This window comes from Bos indicus x Bos taurus, chromosome 22, assembly GCF_003369695.1.
Source record: "Bos indicus x Bos taurus breed Angus x Brahman F1 hybrid chromosome 22, Bos_hybrid_MaternalHap_v2.0, whole genome shotgun sequence".
Classification (NCBI taxonomy): Eukaryota; Metazoa; Chordata; class Mammalia; order Artiodactyla; family Bovidae; genus Bos; species Bos indicus x Bos taurus.
The window spans coordinates 21890039-21912132 of record NC_040097.1 but is presented as its reverse complement, the minus strand read 5'-3'; the positions used below and the strand labels follow the sequence as shown (position 1 = coordinate 21912132).

At 41.7% G+C, this 22094-nt stretch overlaps 1 protein-coding gene across 27 annotated transcripts in view; it reads left to right on the top strand.

The window, feature by feature from the left end:
• CADPS (calcium dependent secretion activator) overlaps positions 1 to 18749 on the top strand; it is a 471796-nt gene extending 453047 nt beyond the window's left edge. For 23 of the 27 annotated variants that reach the window (XM_027523778.1, XM_027523786.1, XM_027523789.1 and 20 more), the window contains 2 exons: positions 14192 to 14296; positions 17584 to 17947. In XM_027523778.1, coding sequence (XP_027379579.1) covers positions 14192 to 14296; positions 17584 to 17763 — 285 coding nt within the window. In that variant the 3' untranslated portion in view covers positions 17764 to 17947. Of the gene's footprint in view, positions 1 to 14191; positions 14297 to 17583 lie in introns of all 27 variants that reach the window. The other 4 variants (XM_027523777.1, XM_027523803.1, XM_027523802.1 and 1 more) reach the window with 1 other exon arrangement.
• The last annotated feature ends 3345 nt before the right edge of the window (positions 18750 to 22094 follow it).

Genomic DNA, 22094 nt, shown 5'->3' with positions numbered 1-22094 from the left:
TTCAGGATCTCTGGAAACAGGAAAAATAGCATGAATGTTAAAAGCCAGCTTATTACACATGGATTATATTTCCTTTTCTCCCTCTTTCATGGAGTATGAATCCATATCAGTATGGTGCTATAGAAGTGTAAAATGGAATTTAAAAAGTAACTATTTATTGAGGTTGTTAGGAGAATTGAATGAGTTTAACCCATATAAACCACTTAGAATAGTGCCTGACACACAGAAAGTGCTCACTAAATGTTTACTCTCGTGATTTTTACTACTATTATTGTTGAGTATTATTAGTTATGTCAGTATAGGATTTTTTTCCATAGCGGATTCAGTGGAGCATTAGTACCCTGAAAGCTATTACTAGGTGGCTCATGGAAAGTGATTCTTTAGTCAAATACATTTGGAAACTAGGAAGCAAAGTTCAGTGGGTTTCTTTACTGCAGGACTTTTCAGCGCATTTAATGTGTGAGTGCAACCCTGTGGCTCTGAGTCACCAGTAGTATTCAGACCTAGCATACAGTATGCGTATGTGCATCGCAAACACATTCACAGGCCAGGTAAAATTGAAAAGCTAGAAAACGTTAATGCTAGTATCACTTGTACCTCTTTTTAAAAGCTTGTGATGAAATTCCTCTGGGTAGTCATTTTGTCCTGTCTGCATTTGGCCCCATGGATGGGATAAAACAGCCAACGTTCCCCATTAAAAGTCTCCCATTTTTCCCCCCTCCCAAGGAGGCCCAAGGGGCAACATGACTATCGTGCAGCTGAGAGGTTGCTGGTCTTTATTGGGCATTGTTCTGTGTCTTCATAGTGGTTTTTAAAGACATCCCACAGCCTCCAATCCATAAACTTCAGAACCACGTTGGATTCAAAAGGTGAAAAGGCCTTACTCAAAATCTCAAAACAAGTTCTGATCTTGGACAAAGAGAGGAGTAGCCTCCCTCTGGAGCTTTCCAGTCCACGTATATGTCACCGTTTAAATAAATAAAAAGACACAAACTCTTTGGATTAGTTCAGCTGGGCTGGGAGCCTTGAGATAAGAGGTCACTGGTGTGAGTTACTATGGTAATTGAGTAGTATCAGCACTGGTTTTGCTCTCATGAGCATTAAAGCACATAATAATAGGCAAACAACAGTGGTTAAAGCAAGCAGGTAGGATTACTATGTTCTTTTGTCAGAAGTATATAATGTCTTGTAGTCAGTTTTAAAGACTTCTCAACCCTCAAATCCACCCCACCGTCACCTGCTGAGTAATTTTGTATGCTTAATCTCCTGCCCTCAACTCCCAGATCTCTGCTAATTTGAGGCAAATGGGTATTTCTGACATTAAATAGGGCAGCCAGGAAGCTCTGACCTAGAAAACCCGCATTCTGAAGCACTGAGAAAAAAATATATTCTTTCACCAATTTTGTTCAGTCTCTTTTGAATGACGAGGGGGGGAAAATTAGCTTTCACTGCAATGGGAGGTTGCAGCCGCCCAAGGATGGAGTTTTTGCAGAACCAGGAAAAAATAAAAGAAAGAAAAAAGAAAGAGAAACTTGCCGAGCATCCCCACTCCCAACTTCCCCCATAAAACTTGTCACTTCGCATTGCCATCCGCTACCCCAACAATAATCACTCCGTGCCTATTGCTAATTGCAAGCACAGCTGAGGCCCAGCGGGGGGCCCTTGCACAGTCTCAGGCCTTTATACGAGGCTCAATCTGTTGTATGGCACTTGTTCACACACAAAAAAACTACCAGCAAAGGCAGAAAGAGGCAGAGTCACAGGTTTCTTGTAATCCCTCCGCCTCCCCGCTGACAGCCCAGCCCTAGAAGCATTCCTGGTTTTGTCCTCTGCTTTACAAAATCTGAAGTGACCTTAAGCTACGAGCATGTCAGCTTTTGAATGTCGAGTTGCCGGCGTCTTCAGGTGCATTAAGGAGCAAGGGGGGTGGGGGGGGCTACATCTGGCTTCTGCGTTTCTGTTTGCAGCGCCCCTGGGGCGAGCTGTGGCTTCCTGTAACATGTAAAATATGAGTGTGAACTCAGGGTTCATGGCAAGGAACAGGAGGTCATGCCTCCATTCAGTTCTAAGTAAAGAAGCTGGGAGTTTGCAGATGTTTTTCTGTATGTGTAATGACACCACCCCCCGCCCCAGCCAGCGAGCACCCGAGCGCCGTTTTTTGATAAAATGTGCCACAATCAGTGTGCTACTTGCAGATTTATTCATATCAATTTTTGCAATTTATATATTCAGAGACAAGATTGCTATTTCGGCAACTTTATGTTGGATGTCGTACGTTTGCATCTACAGAAAGAGGGAACGAAGTATGGGGTGGGGAGGGTGGGCAGAGAAAGAAAAGAAATTAAGTCTGTTCCTCGGGCCACCAGCTGGGGTGTTGTCAAGGAGACAAAGCGTCCAACGGGAGGGTCTGTGTCCCCCTTTTGCCCAGCGGTCACTTCCTGCCCAGGCTTGGAGGTGGGAAATCTGTAGATTCTGGCCCAGAAGAAGGTTCTGGAATGGCTACAGTGAGGAGGAGTCTGCTTGGGGATTTGGGAGCGAAAGTCCCCCTCCATAGATGAGGCCCAGGCCACCCAAAGAAAGGCCTTTCCATCCTCCTTCAGGGTCAAGGACTGGCCCAAGGAGGTATTTGGCATGGGCTTCCAGTGGATCTGGTAGGGGGCACCCAACCCTTCCTGTCCACCTTGCCACCCTCTAAGATGAGAAGGGAATTAAGCCTCCTGTGAGATCCCCGCTTACAGAAATTTCTGTTTCCAGCCCAAAGCCTCATACTGTATTTTCAGCGAAGGAAGACATTGGTCGAGCAAACATGGAGATTAATCCTCCTTAGCCTGGGGAATAAATGTTCCTCAGTGGGGCAGTGTTAATTGCCGAGCTGGGTGCAAAGATCATTTTGAGGCATTTAAGAAATACATGATTTTTATTAGTATAACTGTTCCATGTAGGAGTTATTTTTCAGCAAAGGGCAAAAGCTTTGCCTGCCTCGCATTATTAGCCTAATTCTACTTAATTGTTTCCTAAAATAAGGGCTTCCTAAATACACATTCCAAACCTTAATAAGTCTGTTGTGTGTGTTGGGGGGGGCGGGGGGTGGCGGTGATTCTGAATGGTGAAGCCGCTGCCCTTTTGGGCAGAGGGAACGGGGGTCTTGGGGCTGAGCGCTGCTTGATCAAATCTGTACGGGGAACATCAGGGGGCGGGGAGCAGGAAGGGGATGGGGGAGTCTCCGTGAAAACATATGAGGTGATGTGTCACGCGGTGTGAAAAATGCATCCTTTCTGGCTGTTTGGACCCAATCCTCTATGAGGATTCTCAGTTCTCATCTCTGGGCTTCATTTAATTCTCTTTCACAGATTTAGAAATGTTGGCCCCGTGGCATGTTTTAAATAAACCCAATAAGTGACTGAGCAAATGCTACCAGATATGTTCTTTGTTCTGCACAGTCGCAGAACTCGGCCTTGAGAAATCATCTCCTCCCGGCCCCCGTTCCTCATGCACATCATTTTTTGGCTTTTTGTGAAACACGATTGGTGTTCCAGATTAGAATATGTACATTGCTACCTGGCCGTGCTTTCTTTAGCAAAGTTTCCTTTTCGATCAGGGGAGCGATTCTGCATTCCCTTCTTTTTGTGTTGATTGTGGTAAAAACAAGCATAATGTAAAATTGATCAGGTTAACCGTTTCAAATGGTACAGTTCATTGGTGGGAAATGCATTCACACTGTTATGCAGCCAATTTCTGGAAGTCTTTTAAAAGTCTTGCAAAACTGAAAATCTATAGCCATTCAACAGTAACTCGCCATTTTCCCCTTCCCCAGCCCCTGGCAACCACTTTCATATACTGTTCTATGAATTTGACTACTCTAGATACCTTATGGAAGTGGAATCATAGTATTTGTCTTTTTTTTCACTGACTGACTTAGCACAGTATCCTCAAGGTTTCTCCATGTTATAGCATTTGACAGGATTTCCTTCCTTTTTAAGATTAAACGCTGTTCCATCATATATCGATACCACCTTTTGCTTATTCATTCTTCTATCCATAGCCACTTGGGTTGCTTCTGCCTTTTGGCTCTTGCAAATAATGCTGCTCTGAACACAGGTGTGCAAATATCTCTTCAAGATCCTGCTTTCCGTTTCCTTGCATCTGTGGAATTGCTGGGTCTCCCATCTTTTTATAATAGCAGGTTGTGGAAATGGTGGAAGAGTAGTATCCAAATGTAAGTTGAAGGTGCATTCACAGCAGAAAATCCACTTTCGTGCCTCCTTTCTGTGCCTTTCTGTCTTTAGGTAAATATCTGTGAGCTGATCTTTGAGTTTTTTCATTCAGAGTTGGCAGACTTTCCAGAAATATCTTGGACGTATTGGGAAAGCAGACCTTTTGGGTGCTGTCTCAGCTCCTTGCGGGTGGCCATTCACCATACCGAGATGTGGGGTTGGGCGGGATACAAGGGGACTTGTGACCTGCTGGATTTCACATAGTCTGATTGATTCAGAAGTGACAAACTCATTTCCCGTATGGCTTTGAGTGTTTTGGACAGCTTACTGAAATTGTCAGTTTATCAAACCATAAAAAAAAAAAAAAAGAACATATCTTCCAAAGAGAGATCCCTGTATAACCTGTATAAATATAACCTTTGAATTAAACTCTCCTGCTTGATTTGATCCTAGAAAGAACCCTTTGGGACTCTTACTTTCCTTGTATTTTCTCCCAGGCAGCTAGTAGTGATGGTACTGACTTGTTGAAAAGGCTACAGTACATTTAGTCAAGAGTCCAAGTAGAGTCATTATTTTGAACATCCATTTGAAACGTCATTCCTGAAGACATTGCTTATTGCACATTTCTCTGTATTTCAGGTTTAGACAGGTAAAATTTGGTCTTGAATAGATAACTGCTTATTTTAATAAAAGAATATTAAGGTATCACTTAAGCCCTTTTGAAGGAAATTAAAAATAAAATTGCTCCCATATGTTAAATTCTATATATGTTCCTATAGAAGAAGCAAATATTTTTTAAAGTATCAATTTAAGTCAAAGTTAAAAAAATATATTTTATTTGCAGTATCTCTTCCTTATGAGAAGAAACTAAACATAAAAGAGTCGCTGGGTTCTCTTCATACCATGTTGTAGATAGCAAAGGTCTCTGGAACCATGGTTTCAGCAAGTTGCCTCTGATGTCCCCCTCAGTCTGGATTGCATCAGACTTTCAGAGGTTGCTGTCCAGAGTTTAGAACCCTGAAAAGCCACAGCATCAAGACAGCTTTGTAAAGATTTCAATGAAATGGGTTTTAGCCATCCAGAGAATTATCAGTTTAGTCACTCAGTCATGTCTGACTCTTGGCGACCCCATGGACTGCAGCATGGCCAGGCTTCCCTGTCCATCACCAACTCCTGGAGCTTGCTCAAACTCATGTCCATTGAGTCGGTGATGCCATCCAACCATCTCATCCTCTGTCTTTCCCTTCTCCTCCTGCCTTCAATCTTTCCCAGCATCAGGGTCTTTTCCAGTGAGTCAGTTCTTTGCATCAGGTGGCCAAAGTATTAAAGATTAAAAAAAAAAAAAAAAACCTTCAACTTAAAAAAAAACACTTGGGACAGCCTAGAATGTCCCCCTGATTATCTGTACCCTCTGTGGTATCTCTGTGCTTTTATCTGGGCGTCCTGAAGCTGTGACTGGAAATACCCACTTCTAGAAGCAGTTGTTTTGGTGAATCAAATCCTGAATTAGTGTCACTCAAGTAAGGCAAAAGATTGCATCTTTCAATTACATGTCATTTTTTTAAAGTACTCAGATGATACACCCTCTTAGCGAAGCATATCAGCTCCCTTTGGGGGCTCTGACAAACCCTGAAACTTATGTGCAGTCTTTTAGTGTTCATCGACTTGGCACAGTTGTCTTGAACATGCCAAGCCTTTGTCAAACCCTCTCTGAATCTGGAGTATAACACCAAATACAACCAGATCCTTAGCTGTAAGAAACCCATGAGGCTGTGGAATTTTGGCCCAGGTCAACAAAGCTTTGGAGACTTTGGTAGGAGTGTGGAGGAAACCTTAATGAAGCTTTTCACATGCTCTTAAATTACCCAAATTGTAAGAAAGAAATATGCATTGAAAGCTTCAAATGTAAAATATTTCATTACAGTATTTCAATGCAGCCATTTAAATAGGTTGCAGGTTTCCTTTCTGCTAATAATAATCCACTTTTGTCACAAAAAGCAGCAGGAGGAACATAGTCACATGGGTGTGGTCCAAGTATTATCTTCCTCTTTGACTCTTTGCCAACATAGAAAATGTCCTTTCTTCATTAGTCCAGGCAAGGTGCTGAGGCAGTTTCTCTCATGTCTGGCTGTGTTGCATTGGAGAAAGGGTACTTTCCAAAGAAAAGATAAAAATCTTCCAGGTTTCACTGTTTCCTCACTTCAGAAATACAGGTTGCTTATCAAGAAGTTGTAAAGTACCTGTTTGCTCAGATCTTATTCAAAGAATGGGAACTGCTCAGAAAGCTTTGCACAACCCTGACTAGCTGGCACTTAGGAACGTACTATTAATATTTCTTATTCATGGAATAAGGTAGGACAGCAGGTCTAGATAATAACAGCTAACACTCAGTATATGCCTGGTGCTATTATAAGCATGCCACACGTATTAACTCATTTAATTCCCACAACAACCCTAAGTGGTTTTTCTGATCATCCCCATTTAGCAGATAAGAAAACTGAGGCACAGGGATGATAAGGAATTTATCAGGATTCTAACACAGGACGGGCCTGATTCAAGTCCAGTCTCTTAAGCTGTACTGCATCTCAGCCTCTTGAGGCCAGGCTTCATCTCTTGCTAGCCGGTAGACCACTGCTTCTCTGAGTTTCAGTTTCCTAATCTGTGAAGTGAGGCTGTAGATGATGATAAAGACTCAACTGTTCAGACTTTAGCCACGAATTGCCCAGGCACTTAGCACTTTGCCTCCCTGGCATGAATAGGGTGAACATGCCAGTTTCAAACGAAACATGCATTTGAAAATGAGCCAACAGTAGAACTCAGATCATTGTAAATTTTGACTATCATTCGTGAATAGGTTATATAGGACCAAGTCACAGTTTTTAGTCAAAGAAGGTGTGTGAAGAGATGTGTTGGTGTATGGTGTGGTTATTGGTTCTTAGACCAAACACCGTAATTTCTGAAAGGGTACATTTTCGTGTATCAGGCTAAATATTACCTTCTATTGTAGGCATGTGCTTGAAATTTGTAAATGTTTGTTTTTCTAAAAGTGGTACACTATAGCGTGCATATTATATACTTCTATAAAATTTTTCTTTCAAGAAAAAAGCAACACAGGAAGAACTTTTTGCACTAGACTGTTTTCATTGGATTTGATATTCCACCCAAAATCATTTCTCTTTCAGCCCTTTCTGATGACATCCTATTTAACTGAGCATGAAACTGAATTTCCCCAAGGCTCTCTTCCTCTCCCTGTTCACAGACCGTGTTAAAGCTTATGATGGATACTTTTTCAGAACTGAAATTTTGGTCAGTGTCATAACTTTTGTATCTCCAACACTCTGTTAGGAAAATTAAATCCATTGTGACAGAGGCAGTTTTTCTAGTTGTATTTGTCATTGAAAACTCAAACTGCCCACAGTGAGAGTTTTCTCTTAAGTGGCAATTGCTGAATTACCAGCCTAAGAGAAAAGAAGAAATTAGGTAGGACTACAGAGAGAAATTAAAAATACATTGATGCTAGCTAAGAAATAGCATCCCTCACTCCCATCCAACTTTTCTGAATCATTTCTCTTAAGAGTCAGCAATGATTGTCTCTCATCCATTATTAGTTCTTTAAGGCTGTTGATTGGTTTTTTTTGTGGGAAAACCCCTGACTCCACACACTGTACCTAGCAACTTTCTAGGCTCATAGAAAGTAGAATATTTTCAACAACAGGCCAAGCTTAGACTCTGAGGGAGACAGTTCCAAAAACACTGGAACCCACCCACACACTTCTCCTTTGAGAAATTCAGAGCTGAATGACTTTGCTGAAAGGCTACCTGGCAAGTAGATCTGTTTCTATATAAACAAGCCATTGGTTTTTAAAATTATTGAGCTAAATGTGACAACTTACACAGGTGTAGTGGTAAATAACCAATTTGAAGCCTACTTCACTGCTTACCAGCCATCTGAACACAGGCTACTTATTTAACTTACCTATGCCCCTTTTTCTCATCTGTAAAACAGGGTTGTTAATACCATTGATACTTGTTTAAGTGTGTCATTTTGTTTTATATTTTTATTTTTATTATTGATGTATTTACAATACATGTTTATGTATTATGATGTATTTACAATATGCATTTCCAATATGGTGTTAATTTCTGCTGTACAGCAAAGTGACTCAGTTATACACACACACACGCACATATGCATACATTCTTTTTTATATTCTTCCTTTCCATTATGGTTTATCCCAGGACATTGAACACAGTTCCCTGTGCTATACAGTAGGACCTTGTTGCCCATCCGTCCAATATGTGACAGTTTGCATCTGTGAGCCCCAAACTCTCAGTCCATCTCTCCCCTTATTGATACTCCTAAGAGTTCAACTCTGTGGTGAAATTACATAATGCTTATAGAATGCCGTGCACATTACTTGTACATTCTAAGGACTCGATGTTCAATGAGTAGGTAGCTATATTAATTTTGGGTGCTGTGTGTCTGTGTGTGTTAGGAATCCTGTACAAAATAGCACTTTGCCAAAACTATAGACTCTAAAGTCTTAGAGAATGGTATGGTGTGATAGGCAGCCATGTAAGTTAAGCAGATATGTTAGCCCTTGCAATTTAGTGAACATGGAAACTCTACTGAGTAGTTTTATGTCCTTTTCCGCCTCTATTCCTTATTTTCATTGCCACTCACGAATGTGATGTGGCTGGCTCTGAAAACAAATGAGTCATTAACAGTAAGGTCCCTTTGGGATGTTGAATTAACATCAAGGTGGGGGAGGCTGGAGAATTTAGACTCATCTAGGTGGCTGTGATGGTAGAGGAATGAAGGCAGCAACCTTTTTATAGCGTGGTAACACTGTATCCCGCTGATGAGGGATTATCCAAATCCAGTATAACAACCCAAACGTGTTGTCCAGTGAGGTGTGAATTATCTATCCCATCTCACAATCCTGCGGCACTCCCAGAGGATAAAATTCCCAGATAAACAGTGAACCCAAGTACAGGGACTGGGGAGAGATGAATGAGTCACTTCTCAGTTTCGAAATGTTAACGAGTGATCAAGGTAAATGTCTTAATATGTTTTTTTTTAATTTTTTTTTTAATTTTATTTTATTTTTAAACTTTACATAATTGTATTAGTTTTGCCAAATATCAAAATGTTTTTTTTTTAATTGAATGCAAGACATACATAATGAACAAACTCCTATTTGTAGTAATTAAAGGCAGTATCCAACCCTGCACTTTTGCAAGATCCTGCCTCACCCTAATCCTAGCTGCAGTGAACCCCCACTTACAGAAGAGACATGTTATGTGTAAGGATTCCTCTGCACAAAGTCAGTGTAGTTAGTTGCAGGGCAGAATGTGTGACCTGAGTATATCTGCATGTTGATTTTTACCAGAAATGGATCATGAAGAGTGTTCTGTGTTGTGTATTATTCATAGAAGGATACCTGGTCTGTTTTGGGGAGTAGTAATAACAATACTGGCTAAATTTTATTGAGTGCTTACTATGCGACAGTCACTCTGCTAGGCACTTTACACAATTACCTCTTTTCATTCTCACAGTAATCCTATGAAGTAGGTACTAATATTAACCCCAAGAGAAGACTAGGGGTCAGAGAGTTAAGTAGCTTAAGAGTTGAGTTTATCCAGCTAATAAGTATCCAACCCAAGCTGAAAGTGTAATTTATCCATGTAGGGTTTGCAAAATCACTCATTACTTGTCTGAATCCTTTGAATCCAATATTTAAATCTAGGTCAGTATAGTTTCAAATGTATCTAACGGCACTCAGGATGGTTTTATAGGTTTGGGTGACGCTCTAACACAAAGCAGCTCTACAGTGAGATCGCTTTGGTGAGAGCTAGTCATGTGTCCTGTAAGACTTGAGCATATGATCCCAGAGATATTCCAATAGGAATAACCTCTTCCACCACCACATGGCTTTCTCTGGTCATTTGTTCTGTGTTCGTTCTTGTTTTGTGGCATTTCTTGGGTTGAGAAAGAGACAGAAAAAAGAGGAGAGAGGTGATGGTGATGATGACGACGACGTTACCTATAGTGGTGACCGCTGTCGTGATGGTGGCAGTGTTCGTTGTGGTGGCAGCTAACATTTACTGAGGCCTTATGTGCCAAGTACTGTGATGTGAGCTTTATTAGCATTAATTCATTTAGCCATCAGAAAGGCCTGTGAAAGCGTGATTAATTCCCATTGACTGATCAGGAAACTGAGTCTCTGAGAACGTAAGTAATTTGCCCAGGATCACAAACCTAGGTGAAAAGGAGATCAGGCCTATGATGTTAACAGTTGTGTGGAAAAAAGGAAGGAAGGAGAAAAGACAAAAGAAAATTAATGGTAAGGTTTTAGATCAGCCTTCCAAGTTCTCTTTATTTATTTATTTTTTTGCATTCAATTAAAAAAAATTTTTTAAGTGTCGTTGATTTACAATATCATGTTAGTTTCAGCAGTTTAGCTACCCAAGAAGTTCCCAACTCTCCAAGGGTTTACTAGCCTTTCTTCTTTTGGCTTCTAACTGTAAAATCTTCACAAAATTATTCCCTAGGGAATGTACTTTCGTGGTGCCCAGGTAACTGGTGATTTTATTTCTTGAGGGCTTTTTTAGGATTAAACTAACCTTATGTAGGTAGTTTCCAGTTAATATACCTGAACTAAGGCAAGGCACAGTATATGCCATGCACTCACAAGTTTTATTTCTAAGGGTTTAGAGTGCATTTTACCAAAATTTTTGTGGCTATCTCTGGAAAAGGCATATCTGAACCAAAGACAAAACAAAGCAGGGAGAACTTAAAATGTTGTATTAATTTCCTCTTTCAAAGAATCATAACAAATCTGCTATATTAGCATCAATCTCAAATAAAGCAAACCTGATTAATAAGCACTGTAAACTGCATGAGGAAAAGCAAGAACACCCCAGACACCCAGTAATATGCTGATGAAATGCTTTAACAACTGGCTTTCTGGAAAGGAGAAGGCCCTAGTTGGTGGCATTTGCCAATTTCCATAGGGTAAGAACTCCCACTAAGGCCTATTTCTAGCTATCAGTGTGATACCCCCCGAATGTAGAGTTGGGAAGAGATACACCAGATTAGCTCTCATGCCCAGTGCACTGTTACACCCTCCTAGGTAGCAGTCTTTAGATGATCAGCTTTTTCATGCCAGTGCCTAACCCTGCAAAACCGCCACTTCCGGACTCGCTAGCAGTGTGACTGCAGGCACCTGCGGTCACTTCACCTCTCTCGGCCTTGGTTGCCTCCTCTCCACGGTGGAGATCAAAGGTGGAAGATCCCTTTCACCCCTTAACGTTTTCAAGTTCTCCAAGGCAGTGACTCCTGCTTCCTCCAACATCCAAGTGCCTGTAAGCGCCTTTCTGGAAACCAAGTTAGCACCGCACTTCATCCAAAAGTGTCTCCAATTTCATCTCCTGAGCATAAGGTTTGGAAAGGAGCGACTTACTCCCTTTTGCCTCTTGAAGTGTGTAGCCAATGGGGCATCATACATTTTTTACACTTCTTTCACAAGATGTGAGATCCAGGAGGAAAAGCATGGATGTTCCAGGGCTTTCTTGTTCTCCTGGAGTGGAAATCTGTGAGTGTGATAAGCTGACGCATCCATCTCCCTTTCAGCAGCACAGAAAGAGTATTGAGAGCAGTCTACCTTTTTCTTGTTCTCGTTTGACTATCCAAAAGCCATTTTTTACAAGAAGGGGAATTACTTATATGAAATAGTTGCGGGGGGGCGCTCTTTAGCTTTTTCTTCCCCTGAAAGGTGGCATGTCTCTCAGCGAAGAGAAAAAGGCACGTTGCACAAGGCTCGCTGGCAGCGAGGGAAGCCAGCGCCGGTTTGCCTGTTGTCACAGCCAAAGCGAAATGCCACCTCTGCCTAGAAGCCCGAGTGCCATATTCCTCTTTTGTGTCCCTGAGATGCACCCATCATGGGGCCCTGGTCTGGTCAGATTGGCCGGGAGGTCACCCAAGTTCCTTTGAGGGTCATTTTCCAACCCCAGGAGGTGGGAGTGGGGAGATAGGGGGGCGTTGCTCATGACTCTCAAAATAGACTATTTGAGCCCCCAGACTGCATGTCAGATAAAGCCAGTAAATGTGGGAATTTGAGACCTGGGGTAAACACAGGAGGGCCCCCAGTTGCTGAGAGTAAAGCAGGGCTGTACCCATGACCTAGTCATGTTCCTGTCCCAGCCCCTTAACAAACCCAGATGCGGTGACAGCAAGAGCTCCAGGATCCCAAGGCAGGAGGTGCCAAAAAAACCCCAAATAATCACAACCACCACCCCCACCCCCAAAAAAATGTTTCAGTAAAATGTTCTCACTCCTAGAAGGGAAAACCTGTCCACACCTAAAGCAGCTTGACCAGGGCAAACCCCCTCCCAACATGGGGTGAACCACAGATCTGAAGGAAAAGAACACCCCCACCCCCCCCACTCTTTTGGGGAGGGACAGAAGGTTCCCCGAAACTGACAGTTTCGCCTCCATGATCTTTAAAAGAGCAGAAGTTGGCTGTGAGGCTGCAGTGCTGCCTCGATTGGGGTAGTGTGGTCTCTGTTTGCGGCTGGGCTCCAAGGAGAGCCACAATTGGCTCTGATGAGGAAAGAGCCTCAAAATGGGAGATTGCAGAGAGGGGCCATGGCTGCGACTGTGTCGTTTCTTACAAGGTGAAACTTGGCAGTTCTACCTTGCAAGTAAAAACCCAAATTAATTTTTTTTTTTTAAGAAATTAAGTCAGAAACAAGGCTTCGGAAAAACTGTGAGTGTTAGGCATAAACTGATTTTGGATGATCTTTAGGTGAGAAAGGGTGGAGTTACCATCAGAAACATGTTTTTATTTATGCTTTTCAAATCTCCACTGGTGTGCGTGTGCGTGTGTGCGAATGTGCGTGTCAGTTAGCAGGAGAGTATGCAACGTTTCAATTCTTTAACCACTTTTTTTTTTTTACATCTTTTCTGTGCACAGTTCATATACTTCCCTATAAATAAATATATAGGTCCATCCACACCTTTTCATTTTATTTGTAAATTGTTTGGTATAAGCGGCAACGCGTAATGAAACCTGGTGAAGTTTAAAAGATTAGATTTTTTTTTTTCGTACTGACACTTCATAACACTGTTCATATGTCTCCGAGTGAGATTTATGAATATATGAGCAGTGCTGCAAAATTATACCGCACCAGAGACTCTCTTCACCACAGGGGTGGCAGTCTAAAGTGACACAGCTTCAAGCATTTTTCACAGACAAGAAGCAAAATTTAACCCCCTTAAGGGGAAGTATGATTTCAACAGCTTGAAATGAGCTCATTTGTAGATGTTTTTTTTCCCCCTCTTATCTTCCATAATTTTTGGGTGTTAAGATTAAAACAGATGCACAGCCAATGTAAGGCCACATAAGCTGCCCAGAGTATAATTTGGCCCTTAAAGAGAAACCCTCCTTCATCGTTTTTATTCAGATGCCCCATTAGGGTAAATGAAGGTAAACTTTGCCCTAAATTCCTAAGGCTCTCAGCCTGATTCCCAGAACGGTCCTAAGGAGACAGGGTTTGGATTTCTCTACAGGTAAGTAGCCAGTGGCATCAACTGGCTCAGTGGAGTAGTCCCCCATCTGCCCGGACCCCTGAGACAATGGCATTAGGACATACACAGTGACTTACATCTCGGCTGAGTAAAATGAACCAAAAGAGCAAAAAATGGTCCTTATGAAATTGATTGCATATGAGGTGTGTAGAGTGGAAGAGTTCTGTTTTCAATCCCGAGTCCAAACCGCTCTCTTTTCGGCTGACCTGGGACCCTGTGACTTTGTGTCAACTCACTGTTTGTGATCTCTGTGCTCTCAAATTCTCTCTAACCATTTTGTCTTCCTTTTGGAGCAGAGCAGGGTGCTCACACGCGGCCTGTTCCCTCTCTGCTGTTTAAATGCTCCATGATGTGTTGGCTGGAGAACTTTTGTCTCTTTTTTCAGCAATGGTACAACAGCTCCATGAACGTGATCTGTACCTGGCTGACGGACCGGATGGACTTACAGCTTCACATTTATCAGTTGAAAACTCTAATTAGGATGGTCAAGGTAAAAGAAAACATGGTGATTCTCCTTTGCAAATAGCTGGCCAAAATACATTGCATTGGCAAGCTCTAGGACTTCTCTAACACAAAGAATATTAGTTTATGTATAAAACAAGACGATTCTTAAAACAGTATCTCAGGCAAGAATAAAACAAGACGACTCTTAAAACAGTATCTCAGGCAAGAAAAACCGATGAAATCATTGTGGGCTGCCTGGTTAATTTATTATTCAGACATCAGAGGGAAATTTAATAAAAAGGCATTTGATACGTTATCCAGACTGGAAAAATACTTTATGTATTTGCCATGCAAATATACTGCTGGAGCCTTTGTGCCCTTTTGCATTAGACTTTCAGAAGCTGGCTTTGGGGTACTGCCATGCTAATCACCTCCATTATGAATTTCATTTATGGTTTAATTAAATTAAATTTTGCCACAATTAATTTAATAGAAATATTTACCTCCAGCTCCTTCTAAATATGTCCTGTGACCGTTATCAGGATGCAAATCAATATTGTTCTCATAGTTAATTGAACTAGTTTCTCTTACAATGCGTGTATACAATCAAATGTAAAGGATCACGAAGGTGAGGTAACATACCCTGAACGTAGCTTTTTTTCCCCCTGTTCTTGTGTGTGCACCTTGGACTAATGATAATTATTTCAGCGTGAAATCTCAGTGGTTTACATGAAATAATAAGATCACAGAAGGGGGTAAATACGTTTTTGATCATTTCAGTTTCCATTTGATGCTGCACCGTAGAGGGTTTTAAAAACATTCGTATGCAAAAATCTCATTCAAAGCACAAAGTCTCTTTAAAAATATTTTAACAATAAAACAGCACTGAATTTCTATTTTCTTAACAGTTTGCCAAAAGTCACCCCTCTCCCGCCTGCCCCATTTCTTAGTCTCTTTCGGATTAGCACCATTTCATTCAAGGTACTCCTCTACCTCAGTGCTGACTTAAAACCAATTACTGTTCCGTTGAGTGTAATTAAGGAGAATTATTATCATGTGCATTTGATCTCACAAAGAGTTCTCCCAGGGAAGGTTACAGACAGTGTATTGCAGCTCCTAAAAAAGAAACGTATGTGGTCAGACTGTGTACCCAACCTTATTTTCATATTTTTAAATGTAAGTTCCTTAAGGCAACCTCACTAACCATTGCCTGATCCCTTGAATTCCATATTCTGGCTATAAATACTCTTAGGGGAATTTTTTTCTATTTGACCTTTCCTGGGCAGACATGCATTTTAGTCTGTTACAATATCTTCCCATTACTGATATTTCCAGATTTTTGTTGAGCCTGTTAGAATTAGCAATATTTTATTAAGAAAAAAAATATAAGTCAGAGAGGAGGTTGCTTCTTAGCCTCTGCCAAAAACAACACAGACATGAGCCACAGGGAAAGGGACACAGAAACATCCCTGCCAAAGGAACTCCTTCACTTTTGCCAAAAGTGGGCCCGGCTTAACTACAGCCACAACACAGAGGGATGAAGCAGAATTCACCACCTCTTTGCTAAGTACGTTACCCAGGGGCCTCCTCCTCCTCCAGGCAAACTTCCAATGATAATTGGCTTTTTTTTCCTGCCTCTCCATCCACTCCATTTATTCATCCATTCATTCGTTATCCAGCAAGCATTTGTTCATCCATCCAACCTCAGACAAATATTAGTTGAGCCCCTACTTGCGTGTTACACAATGGAGTATTTTAAAAAAAAAGAAAAACAACTCTATGTCATTAGACATGCGGAGTCTGGTTGAGAAACACTCTGCTCTGGAATTTGAATAGAGAGGAGAATATTTGAATAGTCTCAACCTTTCTTTTCCCCATCATATTCTGGCAACCAATTCTAAGTGATTGAAAAGCACAGAACAACCAAGTAAATCGTCTGGATATCTGGTCTCCAGCAGACTGGCATCTGATCAACCTCTTAGCCATACCCCCTCCAGGTGAAGACACAGTTCTACTAGCTACCTAGCCTTGCAGCTTGAGCCACAGTTAGGGTGACCTTTGAATATCTTTTAAGTAATTAGGATGTACTTTTTAAGTAGTTAGGATGATCAGATTACTTTTAAGAAAGAAAGACAAATGCTACAGATAATCATACTGGGACCACAGATATAACCTGGCAAAGGGAACCCGTAGTCAGCCTATTTATGGTCTTTTGTTACTGGACATCACTGAGCTGAGCAGCACTCACGAGTTAACGCTGCAGTCATTGCCACACGTGATTTCAGGAGTGGTTGACGTGGTGACTGACACTAGGAATGCACCAGATGGACTCTAGAAACCGGAAATCCTAATGCAAGTGGTGTTGAAGTACGTTACTGTACCTTCTTTTGACCCCTTAGCATGCTTCCCATATCAAGAGGAGAAACAAACAGCAGAATCAGTAGCTGAAATGATATGCAGTGTGATGAGGAGAGTTGTAGTTAGAGAGGGACCTTCTGCAAAAAAACGTGTTTTGCGAAGTAGACAACAGCCAGATGCTTCTGGTCATGTTCAATTAACGCAAAGGGATTCCTAGAAAAACAGTCCCTGGGATACCTCAGGAAATCCAAGAGAAATTGCCTGAAGGAACAAAGAAAGAACTGGTGGTACAGCAACACCAAACCATTGTTCTTGAAAAAGAGCCAAATTTCTTCCCTGAGACCACGAAGTTGTGAACAGAATAGATACACTTCTTTCCCAAGGAGACGAGCCATGAGTCACATGCCTGCAACATACTGATGAGGCATTAACGCTCCATCTTCCCCCTAATTGTGGCTGCCCGTGATCAGTTTCGTATACCAATATGCATATGTCTGTCTTGTGAATGAGACAAAGGGATACGCAGTCACAAGCCTCAAAAAATACTGAAGACCAGACTGCAGCAGCAATCACAAAATACCATATCATGCAATCCATTATTTATGTGTTACAGCTATTCACACTATCATATGATACTATACTAACCTAAGAGAAAAAACCAGACCCCCCCAAAAAAAAAGAACCAAAACAATGATGGAACATTTCCCTTTATGAAACTGAATAAACAAGCTTATGTTCTTTGCTTTGTCTCATCTAATACAGTTTATCCTGTCACCATTTCTCATTTTCTGTCATTCAACAAATCTCAGTTTTCAGTACAAGTGAAATCTGAGCATGGCGGCTTCTCTTGTGACAGTGCATGCAGTGTGACACTTAGCTGAGGCCACTGTTCTCACCCCCACACTCGCCTTGAGCCCCCTCCCACCCTCCATGGAGATGAGATCTCCCTCATCACTGCATCTTTTCCCTCTTTAGAAAACCTATAGAGATTTCCGATTGCAAGGAGTCCTGGACTCAACCTTAAACAGCAAGACCTACGAAACCATCCGGAACCGTCTCACTGTGGAGGAGGCCACAGCGTCTGTGAGCGAGGGTGGGGGCCTGCAGGGGATCAGCATGAAGGACAGCGACGAGGAAGATGAAGAGGACGATTAGAATGCTCAGGCTCAGGGTCCATTAGGACAGAGTCTTGTAATCAATGCATGTCCTTAGTCTGTTAGTTAACCCCATTAGGGAATTTTCTGTCGACTCCCATGCCCATGAGATGTGTACCGAGACAATTGCCATTTTAGGTATGTGGTACCCAGATTAGCAAATGACCTTTCAAATACCACTTTGGAGAATACATAGCTCAATTGCTAGGCGTACCCCTGTGTACAGCAGAGTCCAGTGATGCTTCATTAATGTGCTGTGTGTGCGCGTTGACAGTAAATGGATATGAGGGCGAGTACGCCAAGTACCTTCTTCATTTCCCGTATGTGGATGCCAGTTATTTAAATGAGTACAATAAATGAATTTAAGACAAATAGATCTGCTTTGTTTTTTGAAAAACAAAAGGCAAGTCTCCAACAACCAACTTTTGGTTCCTTCTCTTCCCCTGAAACTGAAAAAAATGAACCCTTGGCATCCTTGTTAACCCATACGGTCATTTATCCAGATAATTACCCAAAAAAGGATGGCAACATACCAATGGATTGATCCTCCTCCTAATTGCCATGGCACGAGTGATCCTCTCATGACATCCAGCACAGTTCAGAGCAACTGTCTTCTATCAAAGTTTATCCTATTAAATGTTATGCTTTTATGTTTCAATAACCATGTATGTAAAAAAAAAAAAGAAGAAGACCTGAATATTTAAATTATGACCCTAGACTATAAATGTGTTTATATTAAGATATGGGTATTTCCTTCAGTAGATTGTAACCATCATTTCAAATTATTTTGTTCCACGCTGGTTTTTATATCTGTCATGTACATTGCATTTTGTTCTGTGACTGCATGACCCTGGGGTCCTCTGCAGAGCTCTTTCTTTCCGTGTAAAGTAGTAGGTCCATCTTGCTTTTGCCTTATATAAAGCCTACAGTTATGAAAGTGCGGAAAACTGTGGCTTCTCAATAAATAACTATTCAGATGTCCCAAGAGTACTTTTGAGTCTTTTTTTCCTTGCATCTCCTTTGAAAGCTGGAACTAAAACACACAAATCAGGAAGATGTGGGCAAGAGGAGGCAAGGGGTCGTTTTCACAGAGTGTTCTTGAAACTGCTGGAGTGGGTAGTTTACAAACGCTTGTCTCCACGAGAAACAGTGTAAAATTCCATTAATGCAGACTCCACTAATTCAGAATCTGTGGGCATTTGGACATGTTGGGCTGATTACACTTGCATTATAGGATAAATAAGGGTTTGCTAAGCAAGAGAGTAGTGTAAACGAGAGAAATGTTTCTCCTGTATGAAGAGAAGGCCAACAAACTGTTTTTAAGCACCACTTTAACAGCAGTGTTTGCATTCAAACAAAGCGTGTGCCAATTATATATGATTCTTATATATTTGTTAAAGCATTTTACAAGATTCTCTAAGATACGGAGTACTCATCTTGCTCCCCAGTCTTTGTCAGCCGTGTAATCACCTAAGTTTAAAAGACAACCAAACATTTTGGTAGCCCTGCCTGTTTTGTCTGTGTCTGCCACTAAATCAGTCTGACCTTTTCCTTAGGGCTGACAAAGGTCTTAGAGAAGCAACTACTTCTTCATTAGGACCAGGCAAAATGCTCAGCAGTTGGTCTCGACAGATCAACCCTCTAAATATAGCACATCTCACTCTATTTAATCCTTAAGGTCTGCAGGAACAAATCACCAGTACTTCCTGCCCTTGGTACTGAGAATAACTCCCATTTATTGAGCAACTATTTTATACCCATAGTTGCTGTTATTGGGCAAGTATTTTATTATCAAATGTACTCATTTTATACATTCTACATGTCTTAACCACATTCAGATTTCACAACCACCTTAGGGAGAGAGGACTGTAATTATGCTCATTCTAGATGAAAATACTGAGATAAGAAAGGATAAGGTAACTTACCCCATGGTGACACAATTCCACGTAGAAACACTCACCTAAAGATACGAGCACACAATCGTTCAGACAAATGATGAGGAGACAGGTGTAAAACATCTCTGATTGCCACCGGCTCAATGGACATGAGTTTGAGCAAGCTCCAGGAATTGGTGATGGACAGGGAAGCCTGGCATGCGGTAGTCCATAGGGCCGCAGAGTTGGACAAGACTGAGCAACTGAACGACTGAACTGAACTGAGGATGCAGGTGTAAAACATCTCTGATTGCCCAACAGCACAAAGTCAGGGTGGAAGAGTTAGAATGCTGTAAGATATATTTGTATCGGTGACATTTTGAGTTGCAAAACTAAAGTCTGTTTCTCGCAGCGATTAGAAACAACTAAAGAGTGCACAAGAGAGCACATCACCCAGTGCACAGGAGCTGGGGAGAGGAAGAAAATGCTCAGGAGCCTGGAGGAGTGAGGTGACCAACCCGAAAGGCAGAAAGAGAAGCAAGGTAGAAAAGACCTTAAAGCAAGGTTGGTTGGTTTTTATTAAGTTTCCTCCAAAAGAAGCGTTCACCACAGCACAGCACTGAGGGTCCTGTTGGACACCATCCCTCCGTGGGGAGACCCCAGAGGGAGGCCTGGAGGAAAGAAAATGACATCCGAAGGGCTCAGAGACCAAAAACTGACCAAGTTCACATTCAGATTATCCTGAGCTCAAAACTGGGAAGGAGACCATTTGGGAACCTTGAGCTTTCTTTTTTATTCCTTTGGGATGTAATGTGAAGTTTGCTTCTCCTTTTTCTAAATTAAAGTATGATATACCTGCAAAGGAGTATGCACATCCTAAGCATACAGCTCGGTGATTTGTGAAAGGGAGCACATTTTTTGAATCACCAGCAGATCAAGAATTGGCACATAAGGAACACCCCCAGATAGACCCAGGCTCACGCCCCTTCCCAGTCTGTCCCCCTCCTTAGGGGTAACCACTGTCCAAAGGTTACCACTATCCTGGTTTCTAATTGCATCAGTTAAAGCTCTCATGCAGTTAGACTCACAATGCATAATCTTTTTGCTCTGTATTACACTGTTGGTGCAGCTGTGCTTCATTTCTTTCTGGTCTCTATAAACTCCAATGTATGACTATACCACAGTGCATTTATCTATGTTAACATATATATATATATTTTTGGTTTGGGGCTCTTATAAATCATACTGCCATGAATTTCTTTGTGCATAACTTGTGGTACAGTTGCTGGGTTAGAAGATAAAGATATGTTGTTCATTTTTAGGAAATACTGCCAGTTTTCCACAGAGCAAGAACAGAGTTATAGTCTGACCAGCAGAGACTCAAAGTCCCTGACAACCATAGGTATTGACCTTGACAGTACTAAGTATTGTCACTACTTTTAATTTTCATCATTCTGGTAAGTGGTGCAGTGGTTTATGATTGTAGTTCAGTAATTACACAAATAGAATTGATGGCCTTTTAACACATATAATAGTAGTTTGGGTAGCCTCTCATGAATTGCATGTTTAATTTTTATTCCCTTTTCTTAAAAGAGGAAAATCCTAGAATTATATGAACACTGGTAGGGAAGAGGCCATAGGAAAAAGTGCCAGATGGATGGTGAGACAGAGAGATATAGAGGGAAGTGTTAACCTGATGGAAAAGCATTCACTCTATTAGCGATCAGTCCGCAGAGAGTTGAGTCCTACTATCCAGCCAGTGCTAGAAACACCCAGGCTCTCTAATCCATTCCCTCTCATTAGCCAGTGGGTCCTTTCTAAAAGGTAAGTGTGATCTTGTCCATCCTCCAATTAAAAGAATTCAGGGCTCCCTTTGCCCATAGAATGAAGCCCAAATTCGTTCAGGGACATACAAGGTCATATCAGATTGGATCCTCACCTCTCCCACCAGTGTCCTCTGTTAACTCTACCCCCCACCCCCCAGGTTACAGCTATACCTGCCATCTTTTACTTCCCGTGCACCATGGTGCTTCCCACCTGGCCCCCTCCCCTAAGCACTTCATCTCTTCCTTCACATCCCAGCTAAGTAAATTTGACTTCCCCAGGGAAGCCCTTCCAAACCCCACCCTCAGTCCAGCATCCACGTTCCTGGTATATATCCTCCTGACGCGCTCTCCTCCTCTTTCATACTGTTCATCACACTATTCTTGGAGGGGCTATTTGCATCATTACGTGTTTCATGTAGCTCTTCTCCACTGCCAGAGGATGTGATCCCTGCCAGCTTCCCTGCTCTATCCTTATTGTAGTCACTCCATATATGATTACTGTTCCCTTAGAACCTTTAGTCTAGCCAGTACGATTCTTTAAAAGACTTACACTGAATACTCTAAGATTCAAAGGAGGGAAAAGGAAAGGAAGGCTTCCTGGAGGAGGGGGCCTTGAAGAGCCCAAAGAAACG